Source organism: Perca fluviatilis, chromosome 4, assembly GCF_010015445.1.
Source record: "Perca fluviatilis chromosome 4, GENO_Pfluv_1.0, whole genome shotgun sequence".
Lineage (NCBI taxonomy): Eukaryota > Metazoa > Chordata > Actinopteri > Perciformes > Percidae > Perca > Perca fluviatilis.
Window position 1 is genome coordinate 6,503,756 of NC_053115.1, and position 16,022 is coordinate 6,519,777.

Consider the following 16,022-nt stretch of genomic DNA (forward strand, 5'->3'; position numbering starts at 1 on the left):
GGTGCCCTGAGTCATAGAGTAGCGTAGCTTAACCTTTGAACAAGCTTCTGTCAACATGCTGTCTTTATTTCTTTCAGTCTCTAATCTAACACATCAATCTAACCATAATTCACTTAAATGGTTAACATTTTGCTTGATGTTTGAATCAAGAGTCCTTTTCCTTTTTAAAATTCTGTGTTGCAGCCAACACGTAACAAGCAGGAACACGTATGTTACTGTAGGAATACACGGGGCCATACTCTGCCTCCTTGGGTTGGATAAGAGAATACAGACTGGCCTAGTACAGAATTGCACCTTAAATAATACAAAATATTTTAAGTCAAAATTCAGTCAACCATTGTAACATGTTAATTTAGCATGTTTTAAGTGATTCCTCCAACTTTCCTTTTTTCTTCTTGCATCCTTTAACTTTCACAACCAAACCTTATTAAATCAAGGTGTCTGAGAAGATCAAACGGTGGTGTTAAAATGATTCAGTCAGGCTTGCAGAGATTTTAAGGCCTTTATTTGATCTCTTCTTCTGTTGCTATTGCTGTGAGCTTAATGGGGTAATTGCTTTTTTTCTTTACTCCCACCAATAAAGCTACCTCTAATGAGTGGTGGTGCGGTGTGTGTGTGTGTGTGTGCTTTCATGCAGGATAAGCAAGGAATACCGTGGTGGCTGGGAGTCAGCTATAAAGGCATTGGCCAGTATGATTTGCAGGATAAACTGAAACCAAGAAAGGTAGGTCAACCTCTTTTTACAGCTGCTCTATTTGCCTTAATTGTCTTAGTTTTCATTTGAAAAGTTATTTTTTCAAAACAAAACTCCACCACTTGAAACACATTTTATTTTGTTGTTTATTTTTGTGTAGAATTTTAACTTATCTATGTCAAGCATCTAAACCTACAGGATTTCATATTACATATTGTAAAGCCCTCTGGGACTAACTTGGGGTTTGGGCTTTATAAATAAACTCAACTTGGTTTTCTTACAGTGACATTTAATACTCAAACAAGTCAAACCCTGTTTTTAAATTGTTCACTTTTAACTTCTTGAGGATGTAATATTGAGCACACAACATAGTATATATGTACTTCAATTGCAGGTTGACAACACAGCTTTCAACACCATGCTGCTGGTTAATGATCTATCCACACTGTAAATGGACATAATTAAGACCCTGGTTCCCATGTCAGTCAGGAGAAAGAGGAAGACAGATGGGGAAAATATTTTGGAGTATCAGTATGTGCTGTGTCCAGTCAAGGCTGTGTAAAAGCAAATACAGTACACTACTAGCTAGGGCTGTATCCGAATATTCATATATTTGTTTAATGGGCAAGTATTCGATTTTCAATTTTGGGATTCGAATATTCGGTTGTTGTCTTTTTAAACGTGCACGCAGGCTGAAATTCGCTGTGGTGTGTTGTCGGGATTAAGTTGCTTGCTGCTGGCTAATTTATGTTGCTCTATGTCGTCCATCTCAGCCAATAACGGAGAAATGTTGAGTTACAAGCAAGCAGTCTGATGTTTGTAGAGGTCTGTAGCAACCTGGTGTCGTTTTCAGATGATTTGATAAAGGTAAAGATAGTGCCGGCTGTGGATAATGCCAATACAGTGAGGCGCTGGCTAAGCATTCACTCTCAAACACTGCGTCAGTTGTCACTCATCAGACAGTCTGGCAAAAACGCAGGTATGTATGCTTTGAATAAAAAAAAAAGAAAGTTGATTCCGACACTTTCGGAGAAAAGCAACCCAACGTCAACCTGCGGTGAACAATCATGTAACCAGCTATCGGACTCGTCAGTCTAGGTATGGTGGCGTGCGAGCCCCATAACATTATAGTAAACAGGGAAACATCACTTGCTAACGCTGCCACAAAAAAGTTTGAAATATTACGAACTGCCCAGGATTGTGTGTAACAACAGGTGACTGTGTCCTGCAACAACAAAGCAGTCACTTAATCTCTAGCTTCGTCTCTTTTCACTCTCTCTTTTTCCATGAAACTAAGTTGCCTTCAAGTGCGGTCGGAAATGTTGGTCCCCCCCCCCCCCCCCCCCCGCTACTGCTATCGCCACCGAAGCTTCGAAGCTCAAAAAATGGTATTTGGTACAGCTCTACTACTAGCAACAGTTGACTGAATTGTCATAGGGTTACAAAACAGCTCAACTTGCAAAGTCTGAAGTGGAAAATGCACAAATACCTACACACTCAGCATAACCTAGTGTATAATTGTCCCGTTTTGGTTATAAAGGTTATCACTCTGGTGTACTATACTATTTACTATACAAGTAAATTAAAATGCCCTGTGTGCGCATACATCTGTCTTTTCTTCTGAAAGAAATACAATTGTGTACGTTAGCCCATATGTCAAATAAGTACCTTTTTTAAACAATTGGCATGCATTTCACCTTTTGACCAAAAACAAACACTTTCTCAGACTCAGAATCAGCTTTATTGGCCAGGTTTGCGTAAACAAACAAGGAATTTGACTCTGATAATTTTTGCTCTCAAAGTACAACACTCACTTAACATATAAAGAATAAAAACAGAAAGGACAGTAAGAAATATAAAAAAACATATACTGTTAAGTATGCAGTGTAACAATACAATAGAATTTACAAAAAATATGCAATAACAATTGAAGAGAGGGAAGGAATAGTACAATATGAGTATAGTCTGAGATTTAAGATTTAAATATAAATATAGTGCAAGGCAGTTCAGTGCAATGGTAATATATTCATAACAATATTGTAATTGTAATATTGAAATATACATGAGGTAGATGAGCAGAACAGTGTTGATTGACTTTATCCAATGTAAGGGTGGGGGGCTATTTCTGAGCGTTCAACAGAGTGACTGCTTGGGGAAAGAAAGTGTCTTTCTGTTGGCTGGTTTTGGCGAACAGAGCCCTGTATTGCCTAACAGAGGAAAGGAGGTTGAACAGTTTGTGACCAGATATTTTTGCTGCCCTTTTCCTGACCCTGGACTGGTACAGGTCCTGGATGGAGGGAAGGTCAGCTCCAATGATCCTCTCTGCAGCCCTAATTGTCTGTTGCAGTCTGGCCCTGTCCCTTTTGGTGGCTGACCCAAACCAGACAGTGATGGAGGTGCAGATGACACAGACTGACTGATTGCTGAGTAGAAAGTGGTCAGCAGTATAACCTCTGCTGGGCCTTTTTCTGGACAGAGTCACTGTGGGGAGACCATTTTAGGTCCTGTGTAATGGTTGATCCCAGGAACCTAAAGGAATCCAAAGTGGGCACTGTTGCTAAATTTAAGATGGATATTAAGCTACTCCTCAAGTTTGTAGAGAGCCCATCATGCGCCTGTTATAGTGCATCAGTGAATAAAGTACTTTCAGTACAAAAATGTAGTGCTCCTGTACTACAGTTTTTGAGTTTGGACTTGTGTCTGTGATTACCCTCCCCTTGAGAGGTGTTATTTGATAGTGTCCCAACTAAGCACTCCCCAGCCTCTTTCATTAGAATCGTCATAGCTGTTGTTATATGGCAGGAACCTGTTGACATAGCAGGGTGTGCTGTTGTTATACTGAGGCATTAATGGGAACAGCCACAGTATGTCTCTCCCCAACCCTTCTAGTGGAACTTCACGAAGGTGTAATTATGGTTCCCTGTGAGAAGCAACAGGCCTCTGAGACTAGGGTTGGCACTCTGCCAAGCGGGTGGGTGGGTGTTTGGAGTTGGGGGACAGCAATGAGGGTGTTTGGGTGCTGAGAGGGTTTAAAACTAGTCTCTGCCTTCTCCACCACACAGAGGGGACAGAGTTTTTTTTTTTTTATGGGGGAAACCTATGGCTTTTTACTTACTTCATTGGAATCATTGGAAGTGTATGTCTGGTGAATATTGATAGTGCTTCCTGCCTTAGTTCCCAGCCCCTGTATTCAACCCATCCCTCCTTGCCCTCTGCACACACACACAGTTGATCAAACAATACAAAACAATTATCTGTGGAGGGAGCTGGGGCCTGGATTTAAAGGTGGGACTGGTGGGAGGTCAGCAGTTGTGTAGTATTTCTTTATATATATATATATATATATATATATATATATATAGCTATATATAAATAAATTTTTTAAAAAAAAAAGCCTTAAATAGCTTAACCTAATTATCTTTTCTGCATGCATACCAGTTGCATCATTCTATATTTAATGGCCTGGAAATCAAAAGCCCACTCTCCCTGCTGTGTTTAGGAGAAGTGGCACATTTAGTAATGTGAATACTCTTGTCTTTTGCAGTGTATGTAAGTAAGCACTGTCTATATAAGCAAAAGACATAGGCTATGTATTCCAAAGATCTGGAGAGGACAAAGAATACATAGAAACTGCCAAAGGAAGAAACATGTTATTTAGGAAGAGGATATATTCATTAAACTATTTAGTGTGATGAACAAAAATGGAGGACCACAACAGTGCTTAGACTAGAAATGTGTGTCTCCAGGACATGATGGTACTAAAGCAGATGACAAGTTGAGACTTAATTCTTCCTGAATTAAACCAGGAGACTTTTCTCTCTCTCTTCCTCTCTCTGTGTCACTCTCCCAGTGGGTAATAAGACACTCTCTAAGAACACATGCTGGTCCACATGTATGATGAGCCAGCAAAACCAAAATTGATCTTCAGTTTATTATGGGTGACAGACAGTGTCAGCCTCTTGGTAATAATGACACAATATGACAGACCTAAAAGAATTGAATTGAAAAGTGTCTCTTAGCCAAAAAAAAAAGTTAAAAGGAAGTTTAAATGAAAACCGAAGAGATCCTCTCTCTTGTCACTTTTATTTTTGATTAACTTCACCCCATCATGAATCAAAAAAGGATAAAGTTCCTTCCGGTGCCTTCTTCTTGTAAGGGTTTCACAACTTAAAGCAATGCGTCACGTTTTGGAAATGTACAGCGCTAGCCAGCTAGAGCCGGCATGTGACGTGGTATGTGAAGGGTGGGGCAGATATTATTTTTTTGTACAGGCGTGTGAATCAGCTTTTGACACATTTTCATCCATTTATGATTTTGCAGACTTGTGGCCCTGAGGGTCCTTGGGTTGTGGGTGTGAGCTGGATCTGAACAGCCTGATCCCATCTAAAACCACAGGCATTTCTGGCTCACTTCTACTTGCCTATAATGAAATGTTTGGCAAAAACAAGGAAGTAAATACTAAAGATAGAAGATACCGAATTTCTGTGTATTCGCTCACATCATGAGTGTACTAGTAAGCTGGCATGCTTCCTGGTTAAGGTGGATTAGGAGTTGAATTGATGAGTCAGTCTTTCACATAGATGCAGAATATGTCAACTTGCTAGTCTGCATTTCTCGTACCGTTTCCACTTTTAAAGAGCAACTTACAGGTTGAGGACCCCAGTGAAACAATGTGTAGGTAAATTATGTAGAAACTAGATTTCCAAGAGAAGAAAATACACTTCAGTAACATCTGGAGTTTTTTGTAAGAGAGTTATGTCATATTAACAAAGCTAGGTCAAGTTTAACAATAATAAATATTGATCCCAAAGTTAGTTTTCACGCTGAAGTGGTTGTAAATGTGCATTCATACACAGATGATGGACCACAGCCTTATAATTATGAGCCAGCTAGGTGGCAAGATATCAGTAACTAACAAAGAAAGAATTTCAAACTGCAAGTTGCTCTTTAAAAGGACTTCTTGCAGTCATGTGATTGTAGGAATTGAGGTGTGTCACATCCTTGAAATATTTTGGCAGTGGCTTTAGCAGCAACCACAGGAGACTCCTCTTTTAGTTTCATCTATGTGCTGGCACACTGGTGTGAAGTTTCTCTAATAGGCGGAATAATCCAGTTAAAGTGTGTGTTTATTGTCAAGACCTTTGTTCCAGATCTGTTGTTACAATGTAAATGTTCCTAGTGGTAGTGACTAGAGGGTGTGAATTGGCATGGGGTACCCTCTGCAGTGGGATGAGCTTTTTGGAAGTGTCCTTCTGGGTAGTTCCCATTATTCATTTAGTACCATGCTCTTAATTTTACTGGTAGACTGAATATGTAATGCCCACAATTATAAAGACAATAATGTTATACTTTGACAAGAAATCAAACGTTGGCATTCAGCGTAAGATAGACCGATTTAAACATGTAGCTTGAAACTCTAAGGTGTCATCTTGTTGGATGTAAGTAAAGATATAGTGCACAGTGTTTCTTTTTGCCTGGTTAAGTGGCCTGACAGGAAAGCAAAGAGAGCCCTTGCTATTAATGATTAAACCATAGTAACAGATTCCTAACATGTTTGCCTTGGTGGGGGAGATGGTTATAGTAGATTCAGGCACACAGCAGTGCTTTGTGTGGTATTTACAATATGAAAAGCAGAGAACTTCCCAGTTGGAAGTGGAGTATTCAATGTCTGTGTAGGATTGATCACATACAGTATGTGTGAGTGACTGTAAGAGGAGCAGGGATAAAAATGTCTTCAAACAAGGAATAACCTGGTCTAGCAAATACTTGTGTACAACCGGCTCATCTGGTCTGACTAAAAAGGAGGTGAGCTGAGTAGGAGAGAGAGCGAGAGAGAGAGAGAGAGAGAGAGAGAGCAGTGCAGAGCAGAGCTTTGAAGGCAGCCTGAGGTCTCTGTGATGTATCTGTGATGTCAGGAGGGGGGTGGTTAAAGGGGCGTGGTCAGCTCAGCTGAAACTCTTGCAACACCTATCTGGCTCCCTGAGAACAGACAAGGGGGAGTATTGTTCGAAGAAGCTCTAGCCCTGTGGGAAAGTCAAAAGATTAAATACAAACCGAACAGAATTCAGCAGGGATTTGATAAGCAAAAAAATACCCTTCACGGTAAGCCTTATGATTGTATCCAACTATTACCTGTTAAGTGTGTCAAATAGTCAATGGGTTTTTATGTTTTATTGTCTCCGTGTGCTCCTCTCAATTATCTCTTTCGTGTGGTGTTGTACCTGCTCTAGGGGATGTAGATACAGGTACTCTGTTTGAGCTACACTGTTGTAAAGGAAGACATGTCCTGTTTTATTGTGTGTGTGTGTGTGTGTGTGTGTGTGTGTGTGTGTGTGTGTGTGTGTGTGGGTGTGTTTTATATATATATATATATATATATATATATATATATATATATATATATATATATGTGTATCCATCCGCTTATTGTAATTTCTTACACTAGGCAGGCACAGTTTCTCTTAGGATACGAGAGATATAATTTGTTTTTTGTACTGTTGTCAGGTCAAACCGTGGTTATAAATTTTCTCCTACATTAATCTCAGCCCTATTGTTGTGCAGCGTTTCGTTTCTCTTTTTTACCAAAATGAGAGCAGGGAAGAGTTCACAGACAAGTGGCTCATCTGTTTATTAAACCCAGTATCAGTGGAGCAGATGTTTCATTCCGACACAGAAGTCCTGCCTCCGCTTCCCTCCACAGAAGAATGAAATGAGAAATTGGCCTGCCGCCTGGCACGATTTTGCTCCCTGCAGTTGCAGCAGCATTATAATTGCTCCTTTCCGAACCTACACCTACACCTGACTGGCTGGCCTGCTGAGCCCCATTCACAGCTTCAGCTGTTAGTGTTTTTGCTAATATTGCAAGTAAGATAACCAGAAGAAATGGTGCTAAAAGGCAGGCTGCTGTGGCTGAAACAAAGCAAGTTTTATCACCAGTCTCCCCGTTGTGTTGTCATTTGGCGAAATTGATCCCGGTCCTATAGGAAGCTTCTACCTTTTCTGTGTAAATTAATGCGAGTGTGTGTTTTACTGCCTTTGTGCATCAAATAACATTTGTGTTTATGTAGTGCAAATCCACATTTTAATCAATAGTCCTGTGTTGGCTTGCATACTCAGTAATGTGTTCTGTTTCTCTATTCCTCCCCTCCCCCTTTCTGCCAAACCGTCTCTCTGCAGTTGTATCAGTGGAAGCAGTTAGAGAATTTGTATTTCCGTGAGAAGAAATTTGCCGTGGAAGTGAACGACCCACACAGGTCAGAGAAGGCAAACCTAATTTATCTTAACTGATCTTCACTGTTTTTGAAGTGTTCCCATGTTAGCTGCTGCTTGCTTCAGATGTCCTTATCACACACCTTACACACTGTGAAGGGCATCTGCAGCCAGTGGCCCATTTAGGATACAATGTTAATAGCTGTAGCTTGTCTGTTAAATGAGTGTTTTCCTGCTGTTCAATGGCCACTTTATTATTCTAAGGTTGTTCTAAGACCTCTGCCCTTCACACAGGCTTTAATGTGGCACTTTCAGCCTTTCAAAAATCCCACTGTCTGTTTCAAAATGACTTTTATGTTGCTCTTCAGTTTATTATTTAAAAAAAAAAAAAATTGGTGGCCGGGTTGGCTCAGTGGGTAGAGCAGACGCACATATATTTAGAGGTTTATGCCTCGACGCAGAGGTCCAGGGTTCGACTCCGACCTGTGATGATTTCCTGCATGTCTTCCCTCCCTCCCTCTCTCCCCTCTCTCACCTGTCCTGTCCATTAAAGGCGGAAAAGCCTGAAAAATAATCCTTTAAAAAATCTTTGCTTAACACATCTTATTTAATCTTAATTAGAACCTTGTTTATCTACCATCAAATTGTATTCAGGATTTGAACATATTTGCTTCTTGGATCAGCACAAGTACTGAATGTCAAAACTAATGTTTGTCTCATTATCTTCTACAGAAGAACAGTGACCAAGCAAACTTTCGGACAGACTGGTCTGGTTATTCACACATGGTATGCCAGCCACACTCTGATTAAAACCATCTGGGTGATGGCCATCAGTCAGCACCAGTTCTACCTGGACAGGAAGCAAAGCAAAGTGAGTGCGTGTTTTCTCCTCACAGGTTCACTTTACTTTGTTCACATTTACTGCTGACTCAAATATAACAATCTAATACTCTCTCATGCTTGACCTGTGTAGAGATCTTGCCTCATGTCAAGTGACTCGCATGGATGACCCACCTACAGATCAGGGTCAGGTGGGTGTGGGTTAGGGAGGTCACACAGGGAAAAGTCAGTTTTTCTAGTTTTGACCCAATTATGAACAGAGTTTTTGGTAATAAAATGTATTATCATTTAACTGAGCAGATCAGTGTGAGCTATAATTTTGACCTGTTTTAACCAGACTGTAAAATGAGCCTTAAGCCTGCCTTATCTTCCAGTTTGAACATGGGCTGAAGACTGAAGTTTAAAAGGTTATTGTGCAAGTGTCACCGCATAGTGTAGTGGTGACTGTACATCATGTGATGCACTGCCTGTTCCGTGCCCTATGCAAGTGACTTGTGTAAATAGCTTGATAAAGGGATATGACATTTAATATATTTAATGTAAATAGGTCCTGTGCTGGTATGCCTTATGTTGGGAAAGTGTCACGTCCTTGGTTGAAAAGGAATAGAATTGCTGTTATCTATTGAATCAGAAGTAACAGTGGTTAGGTAGCTTGAAAATGCACCAGAACTTGTAATTGCTCTGAGTAAAAGATTTGTATCGCTCTGCTGATATAGCAGGCAGAATTATATAGTTGTCGTAGGTGTGCCTATTATGCCTATTTTGCCTTGTCTGTGGCTTAAGAGGAAACATATTTACCTGAAAGTAAATTACAACTAGCTATATAAAATGTAAAGTGTTTAGTTTCGAATGGATACATGTTTTTTATGACTGCCCCATTGAGAATAAATAGGAAAAGGCAGTTTGTTCACAGACTTGGTCCTTTTGCGAGTGTTAAAAGTTGTCCGAATGCCCTGAAGATACACTCATGGTCCATGTGTTTGTGTTTATGTTGTATATTTGCTGAGCATAGGGGCTATTAAATGAGGTTATGCAGCCGCTGTCTCCCTCAAAGGCAGATGGTGTGTCAGTGTTCATCCAGGAATAGAGCCCACACTGATAGATGAGAGAGCAGTGCGCTTGGAGTATCAAGCATGCAAATGGCGCCGCCACTATTGCAGTGCGCTGTCATTTAAATGAAGTACTCACAATCCCCTCCCTCACTACTCTGTTCCCTCCTCCTAACTGTCTCTTCCCTTTCCTACAGTCAACGATGACCACAACCAGGAGTTCAGGAGACATCGCCATGGACCTCACCGAGATCTGTGCCCCGCGTATCAGTAAACTTTCCAGCATTGAGAGCAGAGACCAGCTTATCATGGCCAGCAACGGAAGCCTCATCTCAGCCGGTAAGCAGAGAGTAAATAAGATAATGGCTCCTGTTCCACATTAGAATGATGAGTGATGATTGATTACTATAATTTGTAGTTAATCAGATGTGTGAATATTCTAGGTTCTGCTGACTCTGAAGTCAGCGAGGAACAGAAGAAAGAGAAGGTTGCTGAGTTGAAAAAGAAAGAGAAGGACCTTAAAGACACACTGACACAGAAACTTGAGGAACTGAAAAAGATCTGCATGAGAGAAGCTGTGAGTGCCTCTCTCTCATTCTGATGCTTTCCAATGACGATTAAAACGTCAACACTCCCAGCTGACTGTTGGCTGTTCTCATTTACAGGAACTTACTGGCAGATTGCCTAAAGAGTATCCCTTGGCCACAGGTGAGAAAGCTCCTCACGTACGGCGCCGTGTTGGGACAGCCTTCAAGCTGGATGACCTTTTCCCCTATGATGAGGTTAGTATAGCTATTGTTGTGTTGTGATACATTTCTGTTATGTAATTTAGCATGTCACACTTTGTTGACACAGTTCTTGCAGCATTTGACTTTTTGAAATCAGGCTTAAGAGTTTAGTGTGTGTGTTTAGAGGCTAATGCATTGCCTGAAACAGTTGTTGTGAATTGTAGTTGGTTTCTATCTGCAAGTCAATTGGAAAAATGAATATGATTTTAGAATATGAATATGTCAGCACACTGAAAATGAATGTTTTTAGATACATTCCATATTGTGTCTTGGAGATCTCTGACTGTCTGTTTCTTTGTTCAGAGTACTAGTATTGCTGATAGGATCTGTCTTTATTTTTGTGAAATTCCCTTTTAACTATGTGTGTGTGTTGTGTGTTTTCTCTGCAGGACCCGCATCTGAGGAATCTGGAGAGCAGGTTCGCCTTGCAGCAGAAGATCGTGGAAGCAGCCATCAAATTATCCAACGAGGGTGACCTCTGCAAGACGGTGAAGAAAAAGAGGAGAAACAACTGTCTGGATGCGATGAGGAAGCTGGAGGAGATCGAGAGGGAGATCAACGCCTACAGGATCAAGAAAGGAAGGAAACCCACCCAGAGAGCCTCACTGATCTTAGCAGGTAGATGTCATCACCAACTGAAGTGACAACACGTATACAGGCTATCAATGCTTTAAATTCATTTTAATGTTGTAACAAGTGGTAATTGATTGAAAAGTCGAATATCAGCGGCATCTCTGAGGACAGTTTTCTCTCTTCTGTTACCAGATGATGTCAACCCTTCAGACCTCAGCTCTCTATCTGACAGCCTCACTCTGGATGACGGTAAGTCCCCAGGCATAGCCATGCTCAGTGTGCTCATGTGCTAACTCTCTCCTTCCCCATTTACTGCATTGTAGATTAGGGCTGGGCGATATGGCTGAAAACTGTATCACGATATAAGTGTTTCATATCGGTCGATATCGATAATTATTGATATTTTTTATGACCTATTTAAAATAAGGACCAGGAGAAAATATATTAAATTTAAACATTTTTATTTTAAACTTAACCTTCCTCTGATTATAATCCCCTCAGTTATAAAAGCAGAAATGTCAACACAACCATGGAAACCACTCAAATAATTAAAATGTAAACATAAGTCTAAAATCACAGTGAAGAAAGAATAAGTAAGAATTGCTTAATAAGGTGTAATAAAATGGTGCAAAGTGTTAAATATAAACATAGAGAAACCTGAGAAGAACTATTTTCTGCAGGTTTAGTGCTAGGTTGGTAACCTGGCTTCTGGACAGTGCTCAGCATGTCTGCCTCCGTTATTTCTTTGTAGCGTTTAGTAAGGCGCTGATGCAGAGTACCTCTCCATGGCGGTCTGCTGCTTGTGCCGTGTTGCAGCTGCAGATGTTGTTGGACGTTGCTGGCGAATACGGCTTTGCTGTGTGAGCGCGGCTAAGGTGGTAAAACAAGTTTGCGGTAGTGTTGGTGGGGACGACGGTCAGACTTATAAAATCCCCAAAACTGCCATACTGACTTTTCCTGTTTTATCAACAATTTCCTTGCTCGCTGCGGCACTCACTTTCCACTTATCGCTCCACGCCGCCGGTTCTGTTATTGTAGAATGGTAGAATCCAACACGAGACAGCGATGTGGCGCAACCAAACTTGATACTGTTACATGATTGGCTGTTAGTGTCACTCCCTACGTTGCTAGGTTACCAGAGAGTGAGTGCCTTTGTTCATGCAACCAAACTTGCTTCGCAACTTCTGGTTTCTTCCGAAGAAGAAAAACAAGTTATCGAATGTTTTATTGAACGCATTTTCTATTGATATTGATTACGTGTCTATCGTGATACATATCGTTATCGTTTTATCGCCCAGCCCTATTGTAGATACATTTTAACCAAGCAATCGCTTTTATCATCCAGATGATGAGCTCAGTTCCCAGAGGCAGCGGTCCAGATCGGTTCAGTATTCCCCAAGACCACACCATGCAGAAACCCTGGACATCCACTACAATAATGACAGACGGGACTCTGCCAATGACGAGCATGCAGACAGCAGGTATACAGCTAGCACTGATACCCATGACACTTATTAATATTTGAATTTCCAGTGTGTGTCTGACAGTTGTTTTTGTAGATGCCCTAAGCATGGAGCCAGTACAGACCTGTAGAGTTCATTGAGAGCTACATTCCTGTCCGTCACCTCCTCCCTCCTTCCCTGCCTCTCCAACAATCTCCCTCTTATCAGCCCAATGCGCTGGCTTTAAAAATAGATGGAAAAGAACATGTCGCTGCCTGTGAAGGAGCAGACAATAATTCCAAGCCAAAAGGAGAGAGGAAAAGGGAAACAGCACAGTGGCCCTGGAAATGTAGTTTAAATGACAGCTACTTCATAAGTGTTTACAAAATGATATGGGTGATGTGTTGCCCTCAGCTTCAGAGATTTAATCTCATTTTAAACAGCTTGCTGTTGCATGAAAAGAATGATCAATGGACTATGTAGTGGTAGTCATTCACGTGTAAGCGATGACTGAAGTGCTGCATTCAAGCAAACCCAAGGTGCTCTTTTTTTCCTGTTCAGTTTTGAGAGAAAATTAAGAGAGGATAGGTGTTTATCTCAAGAAAAAGCTCTGCCCTAAAGACATTTAGACATTCACAAAACATTGTTGTTATCTGTGTTTCAGATTATATTACGGCCAAGTCCAGGAATCTCTCCACTACAGTCACCGTAATGCCTTATCAAGCCACAGCAGCCCGTTTAAACCGGCTTCCAGACAGCCACGTGATGCCCGCAGCATGCCCCCCACCCCCCTCCTTACCCGCAACGCCTACAGCAGCACTCAGCTCAGGTAGGGCCATTATTCATCAGTGTGTTTCTTTATTTTTGTCTCATCAACAGCTCATGGAGCCAGTTACACACCAATCATGCTGTTCACGTCATCACTTCCAAAATCGATCCGCTAATAACTAAATTAATGAAGACCTCCATAGTAACCCATAGACCGTTTTGAAGAAAATGGGATTCTTTTCACATTTGTGTTTTGTTGAACATCTTTTAAAAATAGTGTTTTTAAATTGTAGATCAGAGGATGCTCCACAACATTTCCGCCAGCGTAGCGGTAGTCTGGAGTCCCAGTCTCAGCTCCTGACAGAGACAGAACCCCCCGTGCCAACGTACACCTTCTCCCCAGCCCGACGCAGCAACAGCACCGAGGTCCTCGATGATGGCTCCTCCTACACAAGCCAATCCAGCGTCGAGTACAGCATCCCTGGTAACCACACGCACAGGCGCAGAGCTCGCGGCCGCCACAGAAAAGACATGTACGCCAACACGGGTAGCATGCCTAACCTGGCTCAGCCCGACACCCGCTGCTACGCCTACCAGCCACAGGCCAGACCCACCACGACGGCCTACTACGTGACGGGTTATCCCAGCTACGCAGAACCAGAGCCTTACTCCAATGGAGTCTACGTGTACGGCAATGAGATGGAGGGACACTATAACGTCAATCCTTCATACAACCCCACCCCAACAGCTTATCACAGCCACGACATGCACAGTCACTATGGTAACGACGAGATAGACAGCATGTCGCAGAACCCGTACGCCACGCTGCGGCCACCCAGGAACCGCCAGGTGCCCCGCAGCAACGAGCAGGTCGGCAAGAACATCCAGAAGGCTTTGGTGGCTGAACACTTGAGAGGCTGGTACCAACGTAAAGCTGAACACAAACAGGCAGCATACAACTACGACTATGACCGAGGCTCCCAGCAGAGCCTGGGCTATCAGACCATGCCTGCACCCCACAGCCACAACAGCAGGAACATCTCCTACTCCTCAGGTTAGATCACTGCACCATGTATTACAGTCTCATGCATTATGTTGTTGACCCTGGTTTCACATGTATGTGGATCAGTTGCTGACTTGTAGCATTTTTTTTTTCTCCACTGTCCTCAGCGTCCTCCAGTGTAAACTGGCACAACCACATGAGTGGTGGTGGTATGTCAGAATATGACATGCCCATGCACGCGCCGCAGACCTACTCTTACAGTACAGCCCCCTACAGCCACTCCGCCCACGACAGGTGAGAAAAAAAACTCAGCTCCTTATCCAATAAGCCACTCCCTGATCCTCCTTATCCCCAGAGCTAAGCGCTACTGTTTAATTACCTAAAATGGATGGCTACAGAAAATATAAGCTGCATTTGGTTTTGTTATCCCTTACACACAACAATACTGTGGACTGATGTGTAGCAAATATTACATTTTCTTCAACTTCACACTTAAGTTAGGAAATCAGAAAACATTCATCTGCTTAACATGACATCCTGGTTCAGCAGTAGGATTATAGGATCTGTGCAGCAGGCAGACAGTTCTTCCTCAGAGCTTAAGACTAGTTCTGCTCTCCTCCTTAACTGTCCACTGGCCCCTGCTTTCTTATAGATATGGCTCCTCACAGCTCTTTAAGGGCTCCCAGCACAGCCCTGATGGCCAGAGGCGCTGTGCCTTTTTCCCTGCTAGTTCTTCCTCCTCAGCTTCCTCCTCCATCTCCTCCCTGCCCTCCTCCTCCTTTACCTCCTCCTACTCCCCCGGCTGTCGGGTCAGGCAGGTGGCCTCCAGCCCTGCGCAGCCACAATCCTCCAGAGGGCACAGGCTCAGTAAGGTGTCCTTTGCTAAAGGTAGTTCATAGTAAGTAAACAGCAACAGCCGGAGCCTGTGCGTTTGCTTCTTTCAGTTTGTCTGCAACGTGACTCCATAGTCTGCTTGTTGATGTTTTGAAGTGAACTTTGCACTTTTGAGATGTTTGAATGATCCTCCATTGTCATGTATGATAAGGTAACTGCATGGCTTCTTTGAAAAACATGCCTGCCCCACTTCCTCTTCCAGCCGGCATATTGTCATCCAGTGGTCACATTTTTCTGCAGTGTGCCTTACGTAGTTTGCTTTCCTTTGCTGTTTGCCTTCCTCTTGGCCCATGCAGAGACTCCCTGCCCATGTGCTGCCACTCACCCTTGACCTTTGCCCCCTCTCATGCGCAGATGTCCCCCAGAGTTTGAGTGGCGGAGCAGTGATAGGATGGCGTGCCCTGTGGGGCCTTTAGAGAGGTGTGGTGCTGTTGCCTATGCTACTGACCAGGAAAATTAACCCCCTCCCCTCAATTATCAGTCACAGCACAGAAGAAAGGGTGAGACGAGAATGTGAAACTACTCCATTAACCCCACATGGTTATCATGGTGATGGTGATGTGTCTTATATATGTGGCAGGGACTAACCGAAAACTCCAAATCCTTTCATATTACTCTGGCTGATTTTTGCTTTGTTTCTCTGGGTGTCTTGCGGTGGTGGGAGAGCACTTGTGTGGCAGAGGAAAAAAATGTGACCTCTGACTAGTGTCGCATTTGAAAGCTATGTGTGTGTATAATTGCTTTGTGCATCTGCTGTTTTGT

General features: G+C 42.4%; 1 protein-coding gene across 7 annotated transcripts in view; it reads left to right on the forward strand.

Moving 5' to 3' along the window:
• Positions 1-16,022, forward strand: part of LOC120556937 (FERM domain-containing protein 4B-like) — a 54,346-nt gene that overhangs the window by 36,940 nt on the left and 1,384 nt on the right. For 3 of the 7 annotated variants that reach the window (XM_039796834.1, XM_039796830.1, XM_039796836.1), the window contains 13 exons: positions 638-724; positions 7,871-7,947; positions 8,636-8,774; positions 9,990-10,131; positions 10,236-10,369; positions 10,458-10,574; positions 10,970-11,198; positions 11,346-11,402; positions 12,499-12,634; positions 13,260-13,424; positions 13,657-14,417; positions 14,534-14,660; positions 15,019-15,264. In XM_039796834.1, coding sequence (XP_039652768.1) covers positions 638-724; positions 7,871-7,947; positions 8,636-8,774; positions 9,990-10,131; positions 10,236-10,369; positions 10,458-10,574; positions 10,970-11,198; positions 11,346-11,402; positions 12,499-12,634; positions 13,260-13,424; positions 13,657-14,417; positions 14,534-14,660; positions 15,019-15,264 — 2,417 coding nt within the window. Of the gene's footprint in view, positions 1-637; positions 725-7,870; positions 7,948-8,635; positions 8,775-9,989; positions 10,132-10,235; positions 10,370-10,457; positions 10,575-10,969; positions 11,199-11,345; positions 11,403-12,498; positions 12,635-13,259; positions 13,425-13,656; positions 14,418-14,533; positions 14,661-15,018; positions 15,265-15,614; positions 15,761-16,022 lie in introns of those variants that run through there. The other 4 variants (XM_039796831.1, XM_039796833.1, XM_039796835.1 and 1 more) reach the window with 4 other exon arrangements.